This window comes from Rhipicephalus microplus, chromosome 2 (genome assembly GCF_043290135.1).
Source record: "Rhipicephalus microplus isolate Deutch F79 chromosome 2, USDA_Rmic, whole genome shotgun sequence".
NCBI lineage: Eukaryota > Metazoa > Arthropoda > Arachnida > Ixodida > Ixodidae > Rhipicephalus > Rhipicephalus microplus.
In genome coordinates, this window is record NC_134701.1 from 246,462,567 (window position 1) to 246,486,511 (window position 23,945).

General features: G+C 44.8%; 1 protein-coding gene across 3 annotated transcripts in view; it reads left to right on the forward strand.

Annotated features, from left to right (window-relative positions):
- Window positions 1-23,945, forward strand: part of LOC119170190 (glutamate receptor 1) — a 159,267-nt gene that overhangs the window by 110,250 nt on the left and 25,072 nt on the right. For all 3 annotated transcript variants that reach the window (XM_037421272.2, XM_075878471.1, XM_037421273.2), the window contains 5 exons: window positions 2,646-2,893; window positions 13,591-13,755; window positions 18,826-19,026; window positions 20,343-20,450; window positions 22,694-22,804. In XM_037421272.2, the coding sequence (XP_037277169.2) occupies window positions 2,646-2,893; window positions 13,591-13,755; window positions 18,826-19,026; window positions 20,343-20,450; window positions 22,694-22,804 (833 nt within the window). The remainder of the gene's footprint in view (window positions 1-2,645; window positions 2,894-13,590; window positions 13,756-18,825; window positions 19,027-20,342; window positions 20,451-22,693; window positions 22,805-23,945) is intronic.

Below are 23,945 nucleotides of genomic sequence, written 5' to 3' on the forward strand. Positions count from 1 at the left end.
CACGAACGGACGCACGAATGAGCGCACGGACGGAAGCAGGGACGGATTGACGGAAGCTTCACCCCAATAATCATCACTCATTCCGTGGATAAACTGTAATTTTTTGTAGTCTACAAGGAGTCCGTGTCGGCGATATCTGTCTGTCTGTCTGTCTGTCTGTCTGTCTGTCTGTCTGTCTGTCTGTCTGTCTGTCTGTCTGTCTGTCTGTCTGTCTGTCTGTCTGTCTGTCTGTCTGTCTGTCTGTCTGTCGCCCGCCACGGTGGTCTAATGGCTAAGGTACTCGACTGCTGACCCGTGGGCCGCGGGATCAAAGCCCGGCTGTGGCGGCTACATTTCCGACTTAAGCATGAATGTTGTAGGCCCGTGTGCTCAGATTTGGCGGCACGTTAAAGAAACCCAGGTGGCCGAAATTTACGGAGCCCTCCTCTACGACTTCTCTCATAATCATTTGGTGGTTTTGGAACGTTAACCCAACATATCTATCTATCTATCTATCTATCTATCTATCTATCTATCTATCTATCTATATATCTATTTGTCCTTTGTCAAGGTGCTCTCAAAATCACCTCCTTAACTATTTCTGGTTGACCTCCCTGCCTTTCCCTCATTTTATTCTCTCTAGGACAGACCAATATTGGTGTCGGAAGGTAAGATGGTTCGACGAATATTTATGGCTGGTCATGACATGGATACCGTGAAAATTGTCCTCGCATGTGTTGCTAAATATTTTTCTCCAGGCACGTGTGGCGCTGCCCGGATAATACGCGCGGACTGCGGTATGCTGGTATGCGCCACAGCTGTTTGACAGTTTATAGGGAGTGTTCGAATAGGAGGCCCCAAAAACAGTGTCAAGGCCACTGCGCATGCACAAAACCCAAACCGCGTTTGGGTTTTGAGTTGGGTACACCATTTGTCGAATTTAGCGGGAGCCCCATAGCCTGCCCCAAAGTTTTGGGTCAGACACACGTGACGGCACCCACTGAAGTGACGGCTGTCGCTCAAGACTAGAGTGACATAGATTAGGGTAAAGGTCCAAAGCGCCGCAAACCTTATTCGAAACCTCTTTCACTCCTGCTTGACCCAAAGCGTCCATACGCAAAGGCCTTGGGGCCTCTATTCGAAACCTCCCTAATATCTACCCTGGAATGTTGAGAAACGACATTATAATTTAACTGTGAGATCCTTAAAGATATTTGCAGCATGTCCACGGAATGAATAATGATGAGTGGGGCGAAACTTTCATCCGTCCGTCCATCCATCCCTCCGTCCGTCCGTCCGTCCGTCCGTCCGTCCGTCCGTCCGTCCGTCCGTCCGTCCGTCCGTCCGTCCGTCCGTCTTTCTTTCTGTCTGTCTGTCTGTCTGTCTGTCTGTCTGTCTGTCTGTCTGTCTGTCTGTCTGTCTGTCTGTCTGTCCACTCCCATCACACTAGAGCATGCATCGGAGGGACAGACGGATGCTTCGCCCAACTCATCATCACTCACTCCGTGGATATACTATGAATTTCTTTTAACAACAGTGTCATCTACCATCTTTTTTCATCAAGTATACTAAAACCACTAATGCCATCTAGTGAAACTATTTTCAATGCATATACACACAATGCCATCTAGTGAGCAATTATAAAGTAGAGGTGGCAACATACATAATACATACAAACGGAGGAGGGAACGACCCACATCCTAAGGAGCGTCGCCCCTAAAAACTGACAACAGCGGCGCTATTTCGACGAGTTCAAATAGCATATATAATGGTCCCAGTAGAAATTTTACCCAAGCATTCTGTGCGGCACTGGGGTTTTCTACAGCAGAACCACGTCAAGTCTCGGAACTACATTAGAAAGAGACGCGATGCAGGTGTAATGGTGGTGAAGCGTCAATTGTGGTTGCAGGGCTGGCTATCTAACCTTATATATATGACATATACGCTCGTATATTACAGCCACGAGATCTGGTTATGCAGTGTAGTTATTGATATGTGGGTTTTAACTTTCCAAAACTACCATATGATTATGAGACACATCGTAGTGGAAGGCTTCGGACATTTCGACCACCTGTGGTTCTTTAACGAGTACCTTTGGCACTAGACTACTGTGGCGGAGCTATGCAGTGTTGTTAAGGTCCATCCAAAAAAATTGGCTGAAATAGCCTCATCGGGGGCTGCCATCCTCGCAAGTAGAAGCACTACTTACCAGTTTACCACTTCTGATGTTGGTAATACCCACGTTGCTTTGGCATCGTTACGTTCGTGTAAACAAATGGCTATATAAAACCCGTGCGACTGCTCCAGATATATCTGTGCTTAGAACATTTGTACATATCTTTAACGTCATTTTGTATGGTTTCGCTCAATCAAAAGAATAGCAACATCAACAAATTGATCAACAACAATGCATGCTTCACGTAATATTGATTCCCGTAGTAAGTGGAATGAGCCAAAGTTTTGCTTTCGTGACGCCAAATATTTTCAAACTCACCCAAACGTCCTTTCGTGACACACTCAGGTAGACAAGTCAAACGTCGCGATATCGATCTCTCATCCTGTACTGCTTCTCAACGTCATGAACTATCACAATATTTAAAACAAGACTTTATGACAATAACGAGTGTATTTTAATGAAGTTATACCCTCCTCGTGTTTGTTCACAGGTCTGCTGAAGCTGCAGCAGATATTCCACATGACGGCTAACAAAAAGCTCGAGGTTCGCGTGGTACGACGCTTCTTCAACGTGTCCGACGCCAACTCGTTCTTGCACCAGATGGAGCTGAATGATCGAGAGTCCCGCAAATACGTCGTCCTCGACAGCACCGCCGACGTGGCACGCGACATCATCATCAACCACGTGCGTGACCTGTACACCGGAAGGAGAAACTTTCACTTCCTGCTCACAAGCCTCGTGAGTGGCAGTATTCGTACTGCTCGTTAACTTTTATATTTGGTGTCGTATCTGAGCGTAATCTAAACATGTCTCATCGCCTTAACATATCCCTGACTCGAGAAGTATGTTCATCTCCAGCATGACTGACTAGAGCATTCTTTCTTAATGTGCGGGACACACGCACATACGGCACTTTGTCGTAACTTCATCGCACTATAGGACAGTGTTTCCTTCCCGACCGAGACACTGCTGTAACTTATAGCACTATTTCGAAAGAGGGAATACATCTACAAGTGCCATTGTTTTAACAGTGCGTATTTAGTGGACCTAAAGCGTGACGGTGAAGTAGCCAATGGCAGAAGGGGCAGCCTTCATTATTTCTGCCATAGAGGAGCAAGAGAGAGAGAGAATTAATCTTTTTATTTCGAAACAGTGTTCCGAGCAATGCCCGATGTCACCCTGAGGTGGGAGGGCTCCTTAGTCCAGGAACCCTCTGGCTTCTACTGCCCTCTTGGCCCTGGCGACGAGTTGTTGTTGCTCTTCCAGGTCCTCGAGGGCGAGCTTCGCCTCCCACGTTTCGGTTAGGTCTTCGTTCGTCCGTCCTGCTTCGTTATCAGTCGTGTGTTGTTGCAGATTACGTCTGGTAATGCACTGGCATGCAAGAAGCAAGTGCGCCAGGGTGTCCGGTACGTTGCAAAGCGGACACATAGAGCTATATCTCGTTCGGTAGAGACGGTGCATTAGGGCCCCATGTGTGTATGTGCTGCTTTGCAGGCGTCTCAGTATTACGCTTTCCTCTTTTGTAAGTTTTGGGTGTGGTGGAGGGTATACTCGTCGCTCCAGCCTGTAATGCTGGAGTAACGACGAGTAGGTGTTTTGAACAACTTCCGTCTCTTCAACGACGGATCGAATGGCCTGTGGGCAGGGGGCAGCCCGGCTGACGTGCTCGCGGGCAGCGGCGTGGGCCGCTTCATTTCCCTGCAGACCCTCGTGTCCTGGCACCCATAATACAGAAGTGTATGGGAGTGGAGTGCTTCGCCGTTTCAAAATATTGATGGCATTGGCTGAGTTACGGCCCTTAGCAAAATTCCTGCAGGCGGCTTGTGAGTCGGTGAAAATCACCGCGGCGTCTGTACATGTTGTGGTTGCTAGAGCAATTGCCGATTCTTCTGCGGCGTCTGAATTGAGTGCGTTGACCGTGGCTGACGCTAATTCTCGGCCTTGAGAATCGACGACGCTGACAGTGTACGCGTTTCTATGCGGATACTTGACTGCGTCAGTGTAGCGGGCGTCCGGGTCTTGCTTGAACTTTCGTCGAAAAGCTTTAGCTCTAGCCTCGCGTCTACTTTTGTGGAAAGTAGGATGCATGTTGCGTGGAATAGGTGCGATGGACAGCGACTCTCTAATGTACAGCGGGATGCGCTTTTTCCGGTCTGCATCGGCGATGAACGTGTCGCGGTAGTTGAGGTACCGGAGCACCGACCTCCCCGTAGGCGTCAGCTTGAGCCTCTCCAACTGACTATTCCTATGCGCTTCAGTGAGCTCTTGCCACGTGTTGTGGACACCCATCTTTAGGAGACGTGTGGTAGAGGCCATTGGCGGAAGTCCCAGGGCAACTTTAGTGGCCTTTCTTATCATGATATTAAGTTTTTCAATTTCAGCGGTTTTCAACTTTAGGTACGGCGTGCCGTACGTAATGCGGCTGGTGAATAGAGCTTGCATTATACGTAGAGTGTCGTGCTCTTTGAGTCCGTTTCGTTGATTCGCAATCCTCTTGACGAGGTGCGTGAGTTGTGATAGTGTTCGTTGGAGTCTCGGTATGGTGGCTGCTCCCGATCGATCCTTGTAGATGTGGACTCTAAGCACTCGCAGGGTCTCTACTTTTGGAATTAAGGTCCCTTTCAGCGTTACGCTAGGGTCAGGCTCGTCGTATAGAGGGGGTCTGCCTCTTGTTCTCGCTTTGAGGACGAGGTGCTCGGATTTCTCGGGGGCACAGTAGAGACCGCAGTCTCTGAGATACCGTTCGATGGCATCTACGGCGGTTTGTAGGCACGTCTCTTGTCTCCCAGTGTTCTAAGCCCTGGTCCAGAGCGTGATGTCATCAGCGTAGATCGCGTGCCGTAAATCAGGTATTTTGTCGAGAATTTTTGGCAGATTGATCATAGCCACATTGAAAAGTAACGGCGAGATGACCGAACCCTGCGGCGTTCCTTTTTTCGGTAGTTGGAAGCTTTTGCTGCGGATGTTGCATATGCCCACAGTTGCTGTACGGTCTGTCAGGAAGTTTCTGACATACGTGTAGGTTCTAATGCCGCAGCCAACGCCTTCGAGGTTGTTGAGGATCGCGTCGTGGCTGACGTTATCGAAGGCCGCCTTGACGTCGACTCCGAGTATGGAGTACTTTCTTCGATGGGTGAGGTGATCAAGGAGGTCTTCTTTGAGTAGTAAGAGCACGTCGTGCGTCGAAAGATGCTGCCTGAAGCCAAACATGGTGTCCGGTAGGTGTCCACTATCTTCCAGGTACTGGGTTAAGCGGTCGTGCACCATGTGTTCGAACAGCTTTCCCACGCACGAGGTGAGAGAAATCGGGCGTAGGTTCTCGATGCCGAGTGGTTTGTTAGGCTTAGGGATCATGGTGATTTCCGAGTGCTTCCATACCGCAGGTAGCTCTCCTTTATCCCAGCAGTCGTTGTAATAACGGAGAAGAGCCGTGGTGGCCTGGTGCAGTAGGTTGCGTAAGTGCTTGTTGACAATCCTGTCTATTCCGGGGCTGGTATTTCTTGTCAACTTCGTTAGGGCTGTGTCCAGCTCAGCCAGGCTGAAGGGCCGGTCGAGTTCAGTGTTTGGTGCGCCAGCGTATTCTTTGGTGTGAATTGAAGCCCTAGTGGGTGCATCGCCACAGAGCTTCTTTTGTAATTCTTCTAGGAGGTGTTCTTCTGTACCGGCGTAGTTTCGAATAAGCCTCTGAAGGTGCTGCTTCTGTGCTGCTTTGGAGGGTTGCGTGGCTAGAAGTGTGCGTAGCAGATGCCAGGTTTTCTTGGTGCTCAGAGTCCCCTGCAGCTTGTCACAGAAAGCATGCCAGTTCTGCCTGGCCAATCGGTTCGCATAATCTTGAGCTTGCTCGGTGAGGAGAGAAATGCGTTTCCGTAACTTTCTGTTTAGTTTTTGTCGCTCCCACCGTTTTAGAAGTCCTCTTTTAGCCTCCCAAAGGTGGAGGAGATGCGCGTCGACGGCAGGTGTATCGACGTCAAGCTGTATGTCCTTAGTGTAGCATTCGGCTATTTTGAGCACATTCTTAAACCAGTCTTCAATTTCGATTATGGTGGTTTCAACGTCGAGGTCATTCCTAAAGGATTGCCATTCCGTTAACCACGCTATTCCAGTCTTGGTCTGCTTACGAGTGTGCGCTACGGAGAGTTGGATTATGTGATGATCACTACCTAAAGTTTCCGGTAGCACACTCCACTCTGCCCTAGTGACGTTCGCCGTAAATGTAAGATCTGGAATTGTATCCCTGAAGACGCTGTTCCCGATTCTCGTCTTCTGAAAAGGGTCGTTCCACAGGGTTAGTCTGTGATGTTGAGCAGTATTGTGCACTCTAGAACCCTTCCTCGTAGTGATATGATAGCCCCATGTCGTGTGAGAGGCGTTAAAGTCTCCCATTATTATGATCTGGTGGCCATTTGTGCGCTTCCTGATTTTTCGTATTAAGTGATCGAAGTCTGGTAGTTGGTCTCGTGGGGGGCTGTATATATTGGTTATAAAAAGACTTTGCTGCGTCTTTCGTTCCGGCAGAATCTCTGTTAGGGTATGCTCTATTTGAGTGTCCTCGATTTCGTGTTTTTGCGTTGAAAGTGCTTTCTTGACAAGTATGGCAGTTCGATGGGTTTGTGCGCAGGTCGTGTAGCCTTGCAGTCGTACGTTCTGCGTGTTGGTTTCCTGAAGTGCAATGATGTCTGGTTGGTTAAGCTTGATGAATTCTTGTAGGCTTGCGTGTCGAGGGCGGTATGACCGACAGTTCCATTGCCATATGCGTAAAGTTGAATGCTGGTTCTTATACTTATGGTTAGGGACTGCCATCTTCAATCGATTCGATGTCACGCCTGCCATAGCGACTCAGCGAGACTGATCGAGAGGCATTGTGACTGTTCGCTCGTGCCTTCTTCCGAGTCATTTGGCGTGGGTTGTTCAAGCTGTCGAACTGTGCCATGGTTACGTAAGTTTTCTTCACGTGTGCGATGAAATTGTTGACTTGCGCAGCAATCCCATCAATTTTGGCATTAAGCGTAGTGATCTTGTGTTCAAACATTGAGGCTGTTTTTTCTATTGCAGACTGGACAATTTTTTCCATCGTGGCGTGCATGTTATTCATGAAAGATTCTTCGAATATATAGAGGAGCAAAGTTTTTTTTTTACATTAAGGGAAAAGTGTCAGTGCAGCCCCCCTCCTAACTCTCCCCCCCCCCCCCCATTTGTCTCCATCTTTATGCCCTCACCTATGAACGAGGCATGCCCCTTGTAGATCGCCTACTTAGGACATCAAGAAAACACTAGCGTTGAGCAGTTACTTGAACAGTTTTTAATTACCCTACGTGCAACACCTTACTAATGATAATATCAAATCGTGACATTGGTGGTAAATACCGATGTTGTAAAATAATAAGTTGAATTAGAACTTATAGAAACTGACGAACCAAATCATGAGAGGGAAATAACTAAAAAAATAAATATGGAGTGGATCACATTCTGGAAGCATTCTCAAATCATAAATGGCAATCTGCCAATCAAGAGGAAGGTATATAACATTTGCATCTTGCCAGTAATCATCTACGGAGCAGAAACCTGGAGGCTTACAAGAGGATTCAGATTAAACTGAGGACGACGCAGCGAGCGATGGAAAGCAAAACGATAGATGTAACCTTAAGAGACAAGCTGAGTGGAACGCTGGTTTCAGTATCAGATATTTTTTCCCGTTTTTCATTGGTGCTAGTGAAAGACGCCGTTTTTTTTCCTGTGTAAATGGACGTAGAATCATCAGGACCCCCACCCATGCCTTCCACCTCGTCTGTGGACACTCTCAGAAAGCGCTCCGGCCACCCAAGTGACGTCGACAGTGAGGACACGCTGATATACTCTACGGCCAGTGATGAGAGTTCCAATGAAAGTGACTTTGTGCACTTGGCAAGGCGAAAGGCGAAGAGGAGGCTACTTACGACATATCCTTCCTAAAGTAAGGCCACCACGAATATGCAAGGGCCACCGGTTAACACTATTTTGTTTGTCCCGCCGAATGTCACTGACAGCATGAACCGACTCAGTGGCCAAGTCACGTATGTGTAACTTGAGGTGCTCGTTAACAGACGTGAGAATCAATAGCCGCAAGAACGTTCTGGCGATAGACGTTACGCATCGTACTGCTCCCGACGTATTAATCAAAGTGAATGTGCTGGGTAACACCAACGTACGTTTTTACATACCAGATGGCAAGGACTCTAGGGCAAGTGTTATATACGACATCGACACTTCTATTACCGAAATTAATTTTCCCATTCTAATGAAACTAGTGACGGAAGCTACTATAATCTTGCAAGCCCGCCGTGTCGGGAACTCACGATGCGTGAAACTTGTTTTCAAGGGTGACAGTCTTCCATCTCAAGTAAGAGTTGGTCATTTTAGACACACAATGTGGCCATTCATGCCGAGACCTCTTCTGTCTCGGAACTGCTGTAAGATGGGACACGTGAGCGCTGTTTGCCCAACTCCTGCTGTGTGCTCCCAATGCTCGGAGTCGCACAACACAGAAGGCTGCCAAGCAGAAATTTGCAAATGTGGCAATTGCCAAGGTCCTCACGATGCGTCTTCAAAGGAGTGCCCACGTATGAAGAAGGAGATGCAATTGCTGAGGCAGATGGCCAGATGGCCAAAGACAGTTCCACCCACAAGGAGGCTGCTGCTAAAGTGCGACGTCGGCGTTCGTGCCACGGAAAATTTTCTAGGATACCCTCTGCCAAGGCAAGGGATACACCGCTACCTCACACCACGCACTCACCATCATAAGCACCATTAAATGCTAACAACAAGCATCCTCAGAAAGACGCAAGATTCATTCACACTGACGCGTGGCCAGCGCTGCCGTCGATGACACCACCAGTAAAGCCGCAGCATCGCCCACTAAAAGCTACTTCAGAGCGAGTGAGTTGCGACAGTCAAGATAACGAAGTAATAAACGTGATTAAGACTCTTATGAAGACCATTCGAGTACTCCTGAATAATATTCAGACTCCGGTTGCTCACAGCGCTCTTCAAATATTGGACGCTTTGAACCCAGTGCTATCAAGGCTAGAGAAACACCATGGCTCTATCTCTGCAGCCCTTCTGTAAACAAGTGAAACAGGCATCAATTTTCCAATGGAATGCCCGATGCCTTAAACCCCGCTTTTCGAATTTTCGGCCTTTCATACTCAAGACTCAGTTTACAATTATCGTCATTTGTGAACCACGCTTTCAAAATGCTATACGACTATCCGAATACGATGCTTTCAGATCTGCAACCTGTAACGAAAACAGTAAGGTCATTGTTTACAACCGGTGCGAGTTCGCATATATTGAGCATCCAGTAGCACCGGATGACAGGAACCAATACGTGTGCCTGACAGTTAAAAATATTAACGAGAATTTCACGCTAGTGGTAGTATATATTTCACCTTCGGGCCGCTTTGACTCTGCCAGATTAAGTGCCATTATATCAGTGACACCTGGGCCATCGATTATTATTGGTGATTTTAACGCTCATCACCCGCTGTGGGGAAGCCAGAAGATGGACTGTTGGGGAAGACATGTGTCCTACTTTGCATCTGACCACCATATATATTGTTGACGGCACTCCTACGTTTTTACGAGGTCTGACATATAGTAGCTGTCTCGACCTAACTTTTGTGTGAAGTTGCCTAAGTACCAAGGTGCAGTGGTTTGCGGACAATGAAACTCATGGCAGTGATTGCATCCCCACCTATATAAATATCAAGGGGCTAAGTAAGTCGCAGATCGCTTGCTCTTTAACGATTGACTGGTCAAAGTACTGCTCAGCCACAGAGAAGTGATGCGAGGTAAACCAAGAAGGTTTTCTTGAAAGCCCAGAAAGTATAATAAAATCCGCTATCCAAGAGGCAACGTCTAATTGTGGACCTTTGTCAGATTTTTGCAAATGTGAAGTGGAGTTAGAGTGACTTCCAGCAATCCTTCATCGCGCCGAACGACGTTATAGACGAACGAAATCCATCTCCGACTTGAGGGAGGCGAGACGTCTACAAAAAAAGATTCAACGTCGAATCAATGCACTACAGTCACTACGATGGAAATCATCATGCGACTCGCACAATCCCCACAAACCTCTTTCACAAATACGGAGAATAATCTACGGCCTACGAACATTGCCACAATAGCATCACCCATCCAAATGCCTTGCTCTGCACCAAAGCCGACCTGAAATTCATGTAGCAGAAGACTTCTGCGCCAGGATTGCCAACAAGAGATTCGGGATCACTGTGAGTAACCTACGGAACGCGCCGATGTCCAGAGACACTCGGATGAACAATATGTTTTCTCATGAGAAGCTTCAGGCAGCATCGGCAGCATGCAAGCACTCGTCATCTCCTGGACCTGATAGAGTCGCTAACATGACCCTTGTTAACCTAAGACAAACAGCTCGGCGTCTGTCCTAGGTTTTTGTAGCTGTATACAATGACTCGTGGAGCACCGATTTGGTTCCTGCTTCGTGGAAGTGCAGCCACCTTTTCCACTGCTCAAATCAGGCAAACTGCCTCTGGACATGACCTCCTATCACCCCATTGCGCTTGCCAGCTGTTCTGGAAAGGTGATGGATAGGATGGTGCTGACTCGCCTAGAGTGCTACATGGAACATGACAATACATATCCCGATGTTTTGATCGCCTTTCGACGTGGACGGTCTTCCATAGACAATGTTGTTGACCTTGTCACGTCTGTGTAACAGCAGAAAAGACTAAAGAGATTATCAGCGGAACTTTTCTTGGATGTTAAGGGTGCATATCACAATGTATTGCATGAAACCATACTGGACGCATTGGGAACATTAAATGTGGCGGGGGGGGGGGGGGCGCACGTTTACCAATAGATCTACAGCTATTTGAAGGATAGAGCCTTCTTCATTCAGACAAAAGATGGTGCAACAAGGCACCATTATACTTATCGTGGTGTACCTCAAGGGGAGGGGGGTCCTAAGCTTCCTACTTTTCAACCTTTCGCTCATCGGCCTCGTTGACTTCCAGTCACCCTCCGTGCATTTTTCGATCTACGCAGACGACATCTGCATCTGGGCATTAGGGGTCACGCGCCTACACGTACGAGCCAGGCTTCAGAGAGCGGCTACACTGACGTCAACTACCTTCAAGGACGAGGACTGGAGCTGTCATCTTAGAAATGCTCACTGGTTGCGTTTACGCGCAAGGCAATGACATCGTACGTCATCGTTATAATGGACACACGATCAACTATCAAAAGACCCACTGCTTCCCGGGAGTAATAATAGATCGTGACATGTCTTGGAGCCCTCACATCGCTCACGTGAAAAAGAAACTCGCCATGATGACCCATGTCTTAAGGTTTCTTGCGGGAAAATTATGGGGTACATCGGTACGAGCCATATTTTGACTGTATACTGCACTTTTCCTCGGCTTCATGCGCTATAGACTACCTGTGCTTGGCAAGGCCCAAATAACAAACGCACGCGTCCTCCAGTCAATACAAGCTCAAGCACTGAGAATATGCCTTGGACTTCCGAGATGTCCATCCTCAGCAGCGGCTGTCGCAACCGCACATGAACCCCCTATCACAACCTACATGCGTGTCGATGCTTTAAGAACGCACATAAGACATGCCAACAGGATTCTATAGCATCACCTCGCCTCCCTTCCAACTTCCCGGCCAAGCCCTGCGTTCTGCACTAATATTGCTGCATATCGCACGGTGATTCCCGCGAACTTCATGCACGCAGGAAGACCGTCGTTACCATTGTGGTGTCTACATCCACTGAAAGCACTGACAACCATCCCTGGAATGCAAAAGAAGAAACATTTGCCAAATTTGGCCCTAAAACAAACAACATTTCTGTTTCTTCAAGAGAAACACAGTGGACGCATTCACATTCACACAGATGGGTTGGTTACTTCAGCAAGCTCAACAGGCGCTGTGGTAATTCCGGAAAAATAGGTCACAATAAAGTTCAGGACCTCGCATGTGACATCATCCACGGCTGTAGAACTCGCCGCCATTCTTGCCGCTCTGGAGTTCCTAGTTGAAAAACCGCAGCAGACATGGTCAATCTTCTCCGACTCCAATGCAGCCCTCCAGGACATTGTCTCGCCATATCGTCATGGACCAAATGAACAGTTAGTCGCTAAAATAAGATTGCTTCATGACCGGGCTATAGACAAACAACATAACTTAGCGTATCAATGGATACCGGGCCACTACAGCATCGATGGGAACGACCTTGCAAATGAAGCAGCCCGATCTGGTCATGATGATTTCCTTTGTGCAGCTATACCATTATCAAGAACAGACGCCGCTACAAGGCTTGCATCACTTGCACGAGAACTGAGACTCACTTAGTGTAATTCACCGGTATTCACCAACTTCCACATTCATAAATTGTACCCGCACCTACAACTCCGTCTTCCATCAGGAATAACCAGAGCTTAGGAGACACTTTTGTGCCGTCTGTGAATTGCGGTGGTCTTTACGAATGCTTATTCATTTCGAATCGAAATAGAAGCAGCTCGACATGCTACAACTGTGGCTGCATGGAGACTTTCTCTCATCTTCTCTGCGAGTGTCCTCGATTCAGTGTGCCAAAAAAAGAACTGTTAAAAGTTTTAGATGGACTAGACAATCACACATTGTCGGAAGAAAGGATATAAGGACACTGGCTGAGACCATCCTCGGCACGCAAGGCATTGAGAGCGTTGTTGCGCTTCTAGCGGGCAAGTAGTCTTGGAGACAGACTGTAAGCAGCGTCGTGGATTGTCTGTTGTCCTTCTCCTTTTTCTTTCTTACCTTCAACCTCTCTTTTCTCTCATCTTTTGTTTCCCTTACGCCCTTCCCCAGCACAGGGTAGCCAGCCGGTCTGAGAACTGGCTAACCTCCCTGGCCTTCCTCCTTCAATCCTTCTCTTCCGCCTAAGAGACAAGAAGAGAGCGAATCGGGCAAGAAAACAAACCAGGCTTAGGAATATAATGGTGAAAATGAAGAAGAAGAAATGTGCAGGTGCCGGGAACGTAGCACGTAGGCAGGATAACCTCTGGTCATTAGGGTAACTAACAGAATTCCCAGAGAAGGCAAACACACAAATGGGAGACAGAAAGTTTGGTGTACCGATGAGATTAAAAAATTCGCAAGTATAACGTGGCAGCAGGAAGCACTAAACCGGGTTGATTGGCGGGTCATGAGCAAGCTCTTTTCCCTTCAATGGGCGTAGTCAGGCTGATTATAATAAGGACGCCCTCTAGAAGAAATGATGTATTTTCACAAGCAATTACAATTACGTTTTAGATAAAGTATTCAAGAGCCACGAATGCCTCTTGAATAGCAGCTTTTTTTTCACTTCATTTTGAGCTGTTACCGTCGACCGTGAATTATTTACACATGGTGCCATCTTTCTTCACTTTTTCACCTTGTAGGTTATGGACGAGTACTTCAACAACCAGATCCTCGAACTCGGTGTGGTCAACGTCACTGGCTTCAGGATTATTCAGGTGAACAAAGACGAGTTCAAACAGTTCCACAAACCTTGGGAGAAGCTAGACCACAGCAAATGGCCTGGAGCTGGAACGGCTCACGTTTCCGTAAGCACCAATTGTTTTTTTTTTCGTCACTGGTCGCTGCTCGTAGAACAAATGCGCCAACACTTAAGAACAGGAACTCGTCATTTACTGAACTGTCTGCTAATCTGTGCATTGTTAGAGTCCGTTACTGCAGTTATTTGGTCGACTTTCACTACGCAATAGAGATACATTATTTATTCAAGTAATACGCTGTATCAGGCGTTCTAGAATCTGTATTCGCGTTTTGTTCTGGTATTTGAATGCGACAGTTATAAAAAGTTCGTACGCGCCGGCGTCGGCATTGTTGGTTGTAAGCGAAAAATTATAATTTTGTCAGTGATCGAAAGGTCGAGAAAGATGCGAATAAAGTAATGATACAAAACTTCGGTTCGAGTTTGAATTGAACCCAGGCTGTCATCAAAGCAAACAGGTGCTCTCTCACAAAGCTATTATACTTCATCAAATTGCTTCAGAAGGAACAATTATATAAAAGTGATGTTGTGCAAGAGTCTCCTTAATGCACCTAGTACTAGACGGCAGAAACTTAGAATCACGCCAAGCGTCAAAACATGTCAACTAGACTTCGAGTAGACGTTTCGACGACCCACCCTTTACAATGCGCTCGGACATATTTCATCATCATCAGCTGCAAAAGTATCAACAGAGCGAACAGTTGCATGGGTTCGCTTGTTGCTTTGCGGGCTCGCAGTGGCGCCCACCGTTGATTCGCAACAAGGAAAAAAAAATATGCCGTATTAGGCACTTGACAATTGTACTTGCAGTAGGCATTCTATGTTAGTTTAAAGCGGCCCCTTGTACCCGCACAGTCTTTGGTTTACTTACAGCATGGTTGAAGCGTGCAACAACCGATGCTAGGCTTGCCATTGAAAAGGCGATGAGCACGCTGCCCCGTTACCACGGTCTACTATTCAAGGAGAAGCTCAGGCGTCTTCGAAGCTTTTCGTGAACTTAGACTTGAACTAATACTCTTTTATGATGACCACTGGTATGAAAAAATGACAAAAATTGCTGTCCTTCTCTGACACCGAATTATTTATAATGAAAGGCGTAAGTTGACTACCTGGTAGGTGAAGTAACTATTGTTACACTCTTCTTCATCCGTACTGATTTCTTGCAATGTTTGGCATTCGGTATAGAGATTAGTGGCAGAAACTTTTGATACAATTGGAAGTTCTACTCACCAGAACCACAGCGTAGTGAGGTACTGCGGATTTTGTTTTGATAACCTCCAGCTTTCTAGTGCAGACTGAAACTTAAGGCCGTGAACGCTCTCGAGTTTCACCCTGGCGGCGACAACTGAAAGTGCAACAACGAGTTCAGCGGCTCAAAATCATAGCGACTCAGCTACGGCAGCGTGTCAATCCTCAAAAGTTAAGCTTCCCATCAAAAAGAATTTTTTGCTATACAGACTCAAAACGTGAAATATTGAAAATGTAAAAGTCGTTATTGCCGTCCAAGTGGCATAATCCCCAATTGCACAAGTCCAGGTGACAACATTACCACTCAGCGCCAATTCTTCAGATTTTGCTGCTCTCATCTCTGCACTGAGAATTACAGACTGCAGCAGTATCAATCTTTACAACGACATGAACTAAATGGAGCAAAAGCCCATTGATTCACGTTTCAACCAAAAATAAGCATTATGTGTTCGTTTGCTTTGTTTTCTTTTTTTGTGTTTCGTGTTTACCACTTTCTTCTATCCTCTTAACAACTGAGTTCCCCCATTGTACTCTGTGCGCAAGCCAATTACACTAATCCGTTCTTGCCCTTGGCCATCAAATCGGTTTAGTGAAGTACGAAATCCGCATTTTTGGGGGCGGAAATTTCCCGAAGACAAAATGCCTCGGGTCACTATCGAAGGAATCCGCCAAACCTTCTAACATTCCTTCTTTCTTGTGTAGGGATTTGTGAATTCAGCTGTCCACAGCCAATCAGCGTTCGAATCGGCAGCATGAGCTTTTCATCCTGCGAAATCTTCTTTTGTTTTCTCTTGCTTTCTGTTACTTTGCGCTTCAATACTCAAAGCCTATTTCTTCGGATAACCATTCCTGGTACTACACTATCTTGCGAACGAAAATTTCGCTCACCGCAACAGTTTTTTTTTTTTTCATTTTTAGCCTATCTTTAATATTGTTATATTACAAATGGCTCCCCAAATCAATTATCACAGTATTGCTGACGTCAGTATAAGAACTCCAACAGTCAGCAAGTGTTCTCTAAATATTTTCGCAAGAAGCATTATTTGAAATAGCTTTTTCCCTCGTATACTATCACAGACTGTAGCAAGTTTCAAACTCAAGTCTGTACACACTTAAGCCTGTATTTTCACAGCACACTTGAATAAATGGAGCAAATATACGTGTACTCGTCTGTTTATTTAACATGTGCTATACTGTTGGTACGTTTATTTGTTGCGTTGTATGCTCAATTCATTCATGAGACAAACGTATCTGGTGCCTTATTTGTTCGCGAACATCTCCCATCAGGTTAATAGAAGAACAAGTACATTACTTTAAAGAAAAGTTTCAAAGTAAACAGATTGTGTAATAAACACAAGATCACAAATCTATCTTATAAAAACAACGGTTTCTATCTCTTCCTGATGGGTCACCATGATTGTTACAGACTTCACCACTTCGAAATAATAAAAATTGTTATTTTTTTACGAATTCACAGCGAAAATGCAATAGCGCTATAACTAGTAATTTGCTACACTAATAAAGAGTGACCTTTAAGTGGTTAGCGATCAGGTCAGCCATACACCCTCATCTCGTTAACATTTATTTTTTGTTTCCGTAAGCACGGACCAACTGGCATAATTCGGTGCACTGAGGATTTTATGACCTGCTGTAAGCAAGCTGCGATCTACGTTGTCGGGGTTCACCAGAGAAAGGCAACACTGAAATTGTCTTTTTTTATCCCCTACAATAGACACGATAATTAATTTCTGCATTTGAGATGTGTTTGGTTAAATTCTCACTCACTTTACTGTGCATACCACCTGTCGGCCACAGTTTTCCCATGTACACATCACACTGGGCGATACTTCTTTTAAAAAAATAAATTCTCTATATTCAATTGCCATACCAATGATATACGATTAGGAAGAACCATGCATTAAAGGTATGAGGTTTAATTCATAGCATCTGAACCTCATTATTGCAAGCCAAAGTTTAAGCACACTGCCATTTTTAAATTTTACCTGGATCGAACTGCAGCTGTTGTGACCGGGAACCTAACCCACGCCCTTGTGTTTAGTAGAACAAATCAATAACTGCTAAACTATTACGGAGATTAGACGTTCTTCTTCGACAATCATGCTAGCCTTCATGCATTCATTTATTTAGCGCATACTCGAGCCTCTACAGGGCGTGTTCCACAATGTGCTCAACTGCCGTCCTGTCTCTAGCTTGCACTGAACTTTCCATGCTCTCCCTTTGTTTTTATTTGCTGTAAAGTGAGGACAAGCTGCTTGATAAGAGCAATATGATCCCGCGTAAGCACTTTTATGCCCCTCTACATCTGGGACAAGCGTTCTGGATAAGAAAGCACCAATAAAGAAAAATATTTAGGTATGCTAATTTATGCAGCATGAACACCTTTTTAAGCGTGAAATATGAGCGCGTGTGCAGCGAAAAAGACAGAGTATTCGCGCACGTCTTTCCACTGAAAAAACTCACACTCGCTTATATAATATTTCTGAGCTCCTGATCATGACATTTAAAGGAGTGCACATTTAAATTCAAATCCACGGGCTTATAATAACGCCCAGCAACGGATCGAGCAGAAGCAAAATAGATTCAAAAGGGGGACAGCCTGAAACGCCCTGTGATCTATTTACTCGGCGCACCGGTGATGTATCGGGCGAATTTGCATACAGAATATTTGCCGACACGTGCTCGTTTGAAGCTGCAATACATCTCTTTGAAGCCTCGAGTAGGACACGCGAGGTCCAATAGAGGTGCGTTTCTTATTTCGGTATCCTTATCGCAAGCCTTCGTTCAGAAGTTTTAAATAGAACGCCATGAGGGCTAATGGATACATTTACATTCTTTAAGGTTTGAAGTATGCCGCCGGAATGAGCGCTCCCCTTTCATGCGAGCATTAGACCGTATTTAGGTTAACATTCAGAACTGGCTCTAACTTCAGTTAAAACATGTTCGAAAGAAGTCTATGGTGTGGAGTCTCATGTTCTTACCATGTGAGCCCTTTGCTAAAGGTACCCGTATTATAACGTGCACATGTTGCGATAAAGGTTCAGAGACTGAATTCCCGAAGCTCTTCTTGCATAAGGGTTACCCAATAATCGGCCGGTGGCCTATACGCCAGTACTCTAATGAAGGAACGCTTGTGCTAGTCCTTGTGTGTTCCTTTACAATTGTGTTTTTGTTATTCGCGGCCAAAACATGTCATTAAGCAAGTACCAACTACTACAACAATCAGTACCGTTACAATATTAACTGAAGTCGTTTCCATCAAACATAATATAGGTAAGATGTTTTTGCGAACTCCGAAGCATATCTGCCACATCCGTTATAGCCACCAAGCTAGCAACTGCAATATGCGTACACGTGGAACAGCACGCACCCATTAAGACTTCTAAGAATAGTGTTTTATGCAACGAGATATTATTGAGAAAAGTGCTTGTATAGAATTACGGAAGGTAATGCACGCGATTTGAGTCGAGTACAGGCAACGACAGGGTGCAGACAACGACATGGTGCAGACAACGACATGGTGCAGACAACGATCTCGCTATGCAGCAGTGGCATCACAAAGGCGATTATACCCTGAGACCATAACTCGACTCTATAGTATGCGTAGTTTTTACAGAGACGGGTGGAAATGATGTAACTTGTGGCATCGCGGGCAAACATAGGAGCGGCGTTGAAAGAGCGCGAGAATAAAAGAGAGACGATGCGATGTAGGATGACCAGAGACTGCCTGTGGTGGTATCATTCCCGTGGAGTACCCCAACATAGGCTTTTCTGCATGTGAACTTTGACACTTTAAGGAAATCAGGCGGCAATAGAATCGTGGCTTCGTACGCATTGCACGACTTTCTTCCAGGCGGACGTGGCACTGATGCACGACGCCGCCAAAGTGATACTGGACACGTACAGCCGTTTGCTGAAAAACAAGTCGGACATCTTCCGCAACAACTTCCGCAGAGGGGAGGTCTACAACCGAGGTATGAAGGGCATCGACTGCCAGAGCTGGCCGGCCGTCACGTGGGAGCACGGCAAGACCATTGCGGAATTTCTGAGAGAGGTGAGAGTCTGGGACTCGACATGTTGGACAGAAAAACTGCACCCATGAGAGGAATTAACTCTTTTCGTATCACTAATTAGGCATATTTATAATATAGTATTCTTTTACAGCTTACACAGTGTTTGTGTAACTGCACGTGAACTATAATGCTTGCTTCTGATCAGTGTGTTACGTGACGGGACTGTATTTTGCATGTTTTTTTCAAGTTGTTATGTCAACTGACTTATGTGAACTCTGCCTAGCCGTCCTTCATGGATTCTTTTCCCTCCCGTGCTTTTACCATATTCCATCATCCGCGAAAGAGAGTCGCTAGTTCTGTAGAAAAGCGTTATCAGTTTTTAAATACCATATATAATAAATATATATATACATCGGTTTGCCTAGAACTGCAGTTTGATTGATCCGTCTCGATCACGACCCTTATGATTGTACACATCACCGCAAGAAAGTTCAATGCCGCTAATACCGCTGCTACTGTATTTAGGATGGCGCTAATGTGCGAAAATGATGTCTGCAGTTGCAAGATTAGAATTATTTTCAATAGTAGAACGCATCACGCCCCATATCGAGCCTAGTACTAGGGGCACCTTTTTTGTGCTTTTAAAATTGTACGATAAGGCTTAATTGTTCGCTGATGCACAGCCATTGACTCAGTTCCATTATGCTGCGCAAGTTTTTTGGGCGTACTCCCAAAGGCTATGGAAGCCTCTGCATGAAAAACTAGGAAAGCAGAAAATATCAATCGTCGATGGGTCAGACTCGAACATAGAATCTAGCGTTCTTGCGTGACTTTTTCCGTAGTCATTTAGGAAGCAATACAATTTTACGTCTCTGTTATGTGTTAATATTTTAATTCATCACTTCGCATTTCGTCTGTGTACACCACTGATCTTCTACAATGTGGACTAACATTTCGCAATATATATATATATATATATATATATATATATATATATATATATATATTTCTCATTAGGGCCAGACTATGACTGAAACGTCAAAATAAACAACATTGTGACATTTCACGGTATACCTGCTGTTTTTCCTTGGCTGACCATTTTCGTCTTTTTGTTTGCTGTTCTTTTGTAATGAGGTACCCTGTTGCTCTGAAAATGCTGCGTCAAACACATCTTGCTAAGTTTCTTTTATTTTATTTTTTGTACTTTTATTTCAAGCTTTTTTATTTTACTCAGAAAACGAGTGACACATTTTTTTTGCTGTTCTAATGTTGTTCCCCATTTTTATAAACGAGCCATAAAATGATTAGTTGAGTTTAAAAGGCATTGACGAATGAATCCATTGATGTTCTCTTGCAGACGCACATAACTGGCCTTACGGGAAACATATCATTTGATGAACAAGGAAATCGAGTGAATTTTACTATTGACGTAGTTGAGATGACGATGAACAGTGAGATGGTAAAGGTGAGTAGGCATTACTTCATCTTAAGGCTCGCTCAGTTATTAAATGCGAAGCATTTATTTGCGTACTGTGAGCACTTTTGGCGTCTGCGTATCTGTCTATTTATCTGTCTATCTATCTAGCCGCTTACGTTTGGATGCTCCCATGATAACCCCCTTAACTTGGCGTGAACCAAAAGTAGTATGGAACGGTAAGATGACATTACAAACCTGGCGCGCTTGTCAACACACACATAATGTCCCAATCCCGTCGTGTACATCGTCAGACACTTCCCGTTAAACTGTGGCACATGCCCGCAAGCGCGTATGTGCACAGTCGATTGAAACATACGTTCTACTCAGCAACGACGAGAACACACATGCAAATAATAATTGTCACGGTCCCAGCAGGAATTGAACCACAGCACTCTGTGTTACAATCAAGCATTTTACCATAGAGCCACGCAGGCTTTGGAACTGCTTTTCAAATACACACTAATGTTTGTAAAACAACAGTTGTGGTTGCACTGCATGCCAGCTATTCGATTTCATAAAGCTTACATATGTATTCTTTTGATACAGCTGTCACGTCGAATTAACGTCAATTGTTCTCGGGCGCCGTGAGGTGGAGTGGATTTAAGCAGCCAAGTCCAGGGCTGCCATCCTCGCGAGCACCAGCGCTTCATATCATTTTATCACTTCTGGTGTTGCTAATGTTCCTGTTGTCATCGTTGCATGAGGGCTAAATGGTTATAAAAATATCTGTAATTCTTCAACATGTGTGTTTGTGCAACATTTATGCATATATTTAGTGTCACTTCGTCATTTGTCGCTCAATAAAAAACTCCAACGCGGTCACCTTCCCTACGCATGCTTCGCATAAAGTCAATTACTTCCAAAGGTACGTGAGATCTGCGTACGTAAGATCTGCTGAGTAGGGAACTCGGGCAGCCTTGCGGTAATTACCACCCTAGCAGACCTCGCGCTGACGCCTGTAGCATTTTGTGTTGTTCGGGTAATAAGTAAATAAATAAATAAGAAAGAAAGAAAGAAAGAAAGAAAGAAAGAAAGAAAGAAAGAAAGAAAGAAAGAAAGAAAGAAAGAAAGAAAGAAAGAAAGAAAGAAAGAAAGAAAGAAAGAAAGAAAGAAAGAAAGAACACAATCAATCACTGAAGCAAGAAATTTCGACTTCAGCCTCCTCTGCATCCTGTGTAGCTTCGTTCCTGCACTCTACCGTATTTCTCATCTGATGATGCTATATTATCAAACTAAACTAATTAACTCAAAAATCTTTCTGATATCACTTTGTTTAATATTTTGGTAATATTCGAAACATTGACAGATTATAGTAACAACTTTTTGCAGCAAATAAACACTACCACAATGACGAAAGGAAATAACAAATGAGTGATCTTGAACAAACCAGCAATTCTAAATGGCACCGAAATAGCTTTGTTCTTATTGGAGCTGCAACACAAAGCAAACAAGCACTATAGTAATAGAAGATATGCTGTAAAAGCTCTTGAATTCGGACTTCACGAGACGAAAAAAATTCCGAATTAACAAATTTCGTATTATCAAAAATACCAAGAAAACAATAAACACACGTCCAGTAAGTCAATACACTTTCATTTTCTTTATTGATACGTAAATCACGTGCTCAATTTGAATAAGAACACTTTAAATACCACAATTTTCGCCACTGACCACTTTGTTCACAATGTAGCCACGGCTCAAAACTTGCTGGTCTTAACTAAACCGAAATGTGCTTACTCGAAATAAACCACAAACGTCGCTACGGTCATTACTGTGTGGTACGCGCTGATGCTAATGACGATGCAGAATGCACCGCCTCATTTCGGCCTCATTTCGGCTGTCATCGAACGCCGTTTGAACTCCGTTGCGTCACACACGCAGCACTTCACGCTCAGCGCGATTCGCGAATTGTTCGAATCATCCGGGTTGCATCAAAAAATGGTCAAACTAACGAGATTTTGATGCCGTTAAATCATACATATGCTTGCCGGGACCAGATAACACGTCCGAATTTTTCGAGTTTTCAATTTCACGGGCGTCACATTATCAAGCCTTCACTGTACAACGTAAGAATCAGCAATAATTGTCAAAAAAAGTTTTAAAAATTATTTAAGAAATGAGCAGCTGGTATGGAGTAAAAAAAAATATGGTGCGACAAGGCATTCATCTGCGTCATGTGCTTTCTTAAAAGTGTTGACTTTAAGAAGTCTTTTTTTTTATTTTCTCTGTAGATTGCAGAATGGAGTGACTCGTCTGGTTTACATTCGCATCCACCAAAGTACAAACGAGTGAAACAGGACAGTGAACTAGAAAATAAAACATACATTGTGACTAGCATTTTGGTAAGTAACATCTTTTCTAATATAGCTTTATTTGCTAATTTATATTTTGTCCTATTGGGTTGCAGGAAACGATGTCATCATTTAGTAAAGCTTTCTAACCGCTCCCAAGATGCAGTGTACTGATTGACATGAGCAGCTCTGTGGGCAAAATGTACGTGCGATGCCGCGGGTTAAGACCTCAGTTTATGTGGTTGCAAATGCTCGTGAGGCGTGACGAAAGACTGTAAATGAAAGACAACGAAGGGTGGTATGTTTCAGAATAGTATTACAGTAAAACAAAGAGATATAAGCCAATACGTTTTATGGTGTCTTCTCGCTGTAAGCCTACTGTAACGAATTTCCAGCGAGCCCAAGCATTCATCATTGTTAAAAACAACGTGTTGCTGAAAATATGTTGCTGAAAACGTGTTGCCGAAACGAATCTGCCCAAACCGGCTCAAAAATCTTTGGTGTGCACAAAAAGGTGCGTACAAAAAAACTGGCGTCATGAACGAGTTTGTGCCACAAAACTTGCGCAAAGTTGACTATTCACCTACCGTTCACTAAAAAGGCAACAAAGGGGCAGCAACTCCACTTATTAATTCTAGGCACACGCAACCGGTTATTGCCAGAAGATTTATAGAACCGTCGAAATGAACCCACTGGTAGGAATTATATGGCCGCACGCTTGATCTTCGCTGATGCATGCACTCGTAGCGACTCAGCTGTGTATAGATATATACAACAAAAGAATCCTAGAAAACGAAAATGGCAACGGCGGCAGTGAAAATACGATAGAAGACCTCGTATGATGACGTGCCTGTAGATCTACGGAAGGTGGGAATGCCCGGTTTCAAAGCGAGTCTTTTTTTATCTCTCTAGACTTTAGACACCTGTGTCATGTAGGTGACTGTGTGCGGTTCAATTCTAACCTCTCTGCGCCGAGGAGCAATCAAGAAAAAAACCCAGTACCACCTCGCTAAAGGCTTCCAACGATCTAGAAGAAACCCGTCTACGCTATAAAATTGTCCGGCTAACATAGGTCGGCAATAATTGTAAAGCTTACTCAGACTCAATCAAAAAACATACTTTGAGCTTTGGACTCCATCAGACTCACACTCATAATATTTTTTTCACTCACACTAACTCAGAGTCACGGCTC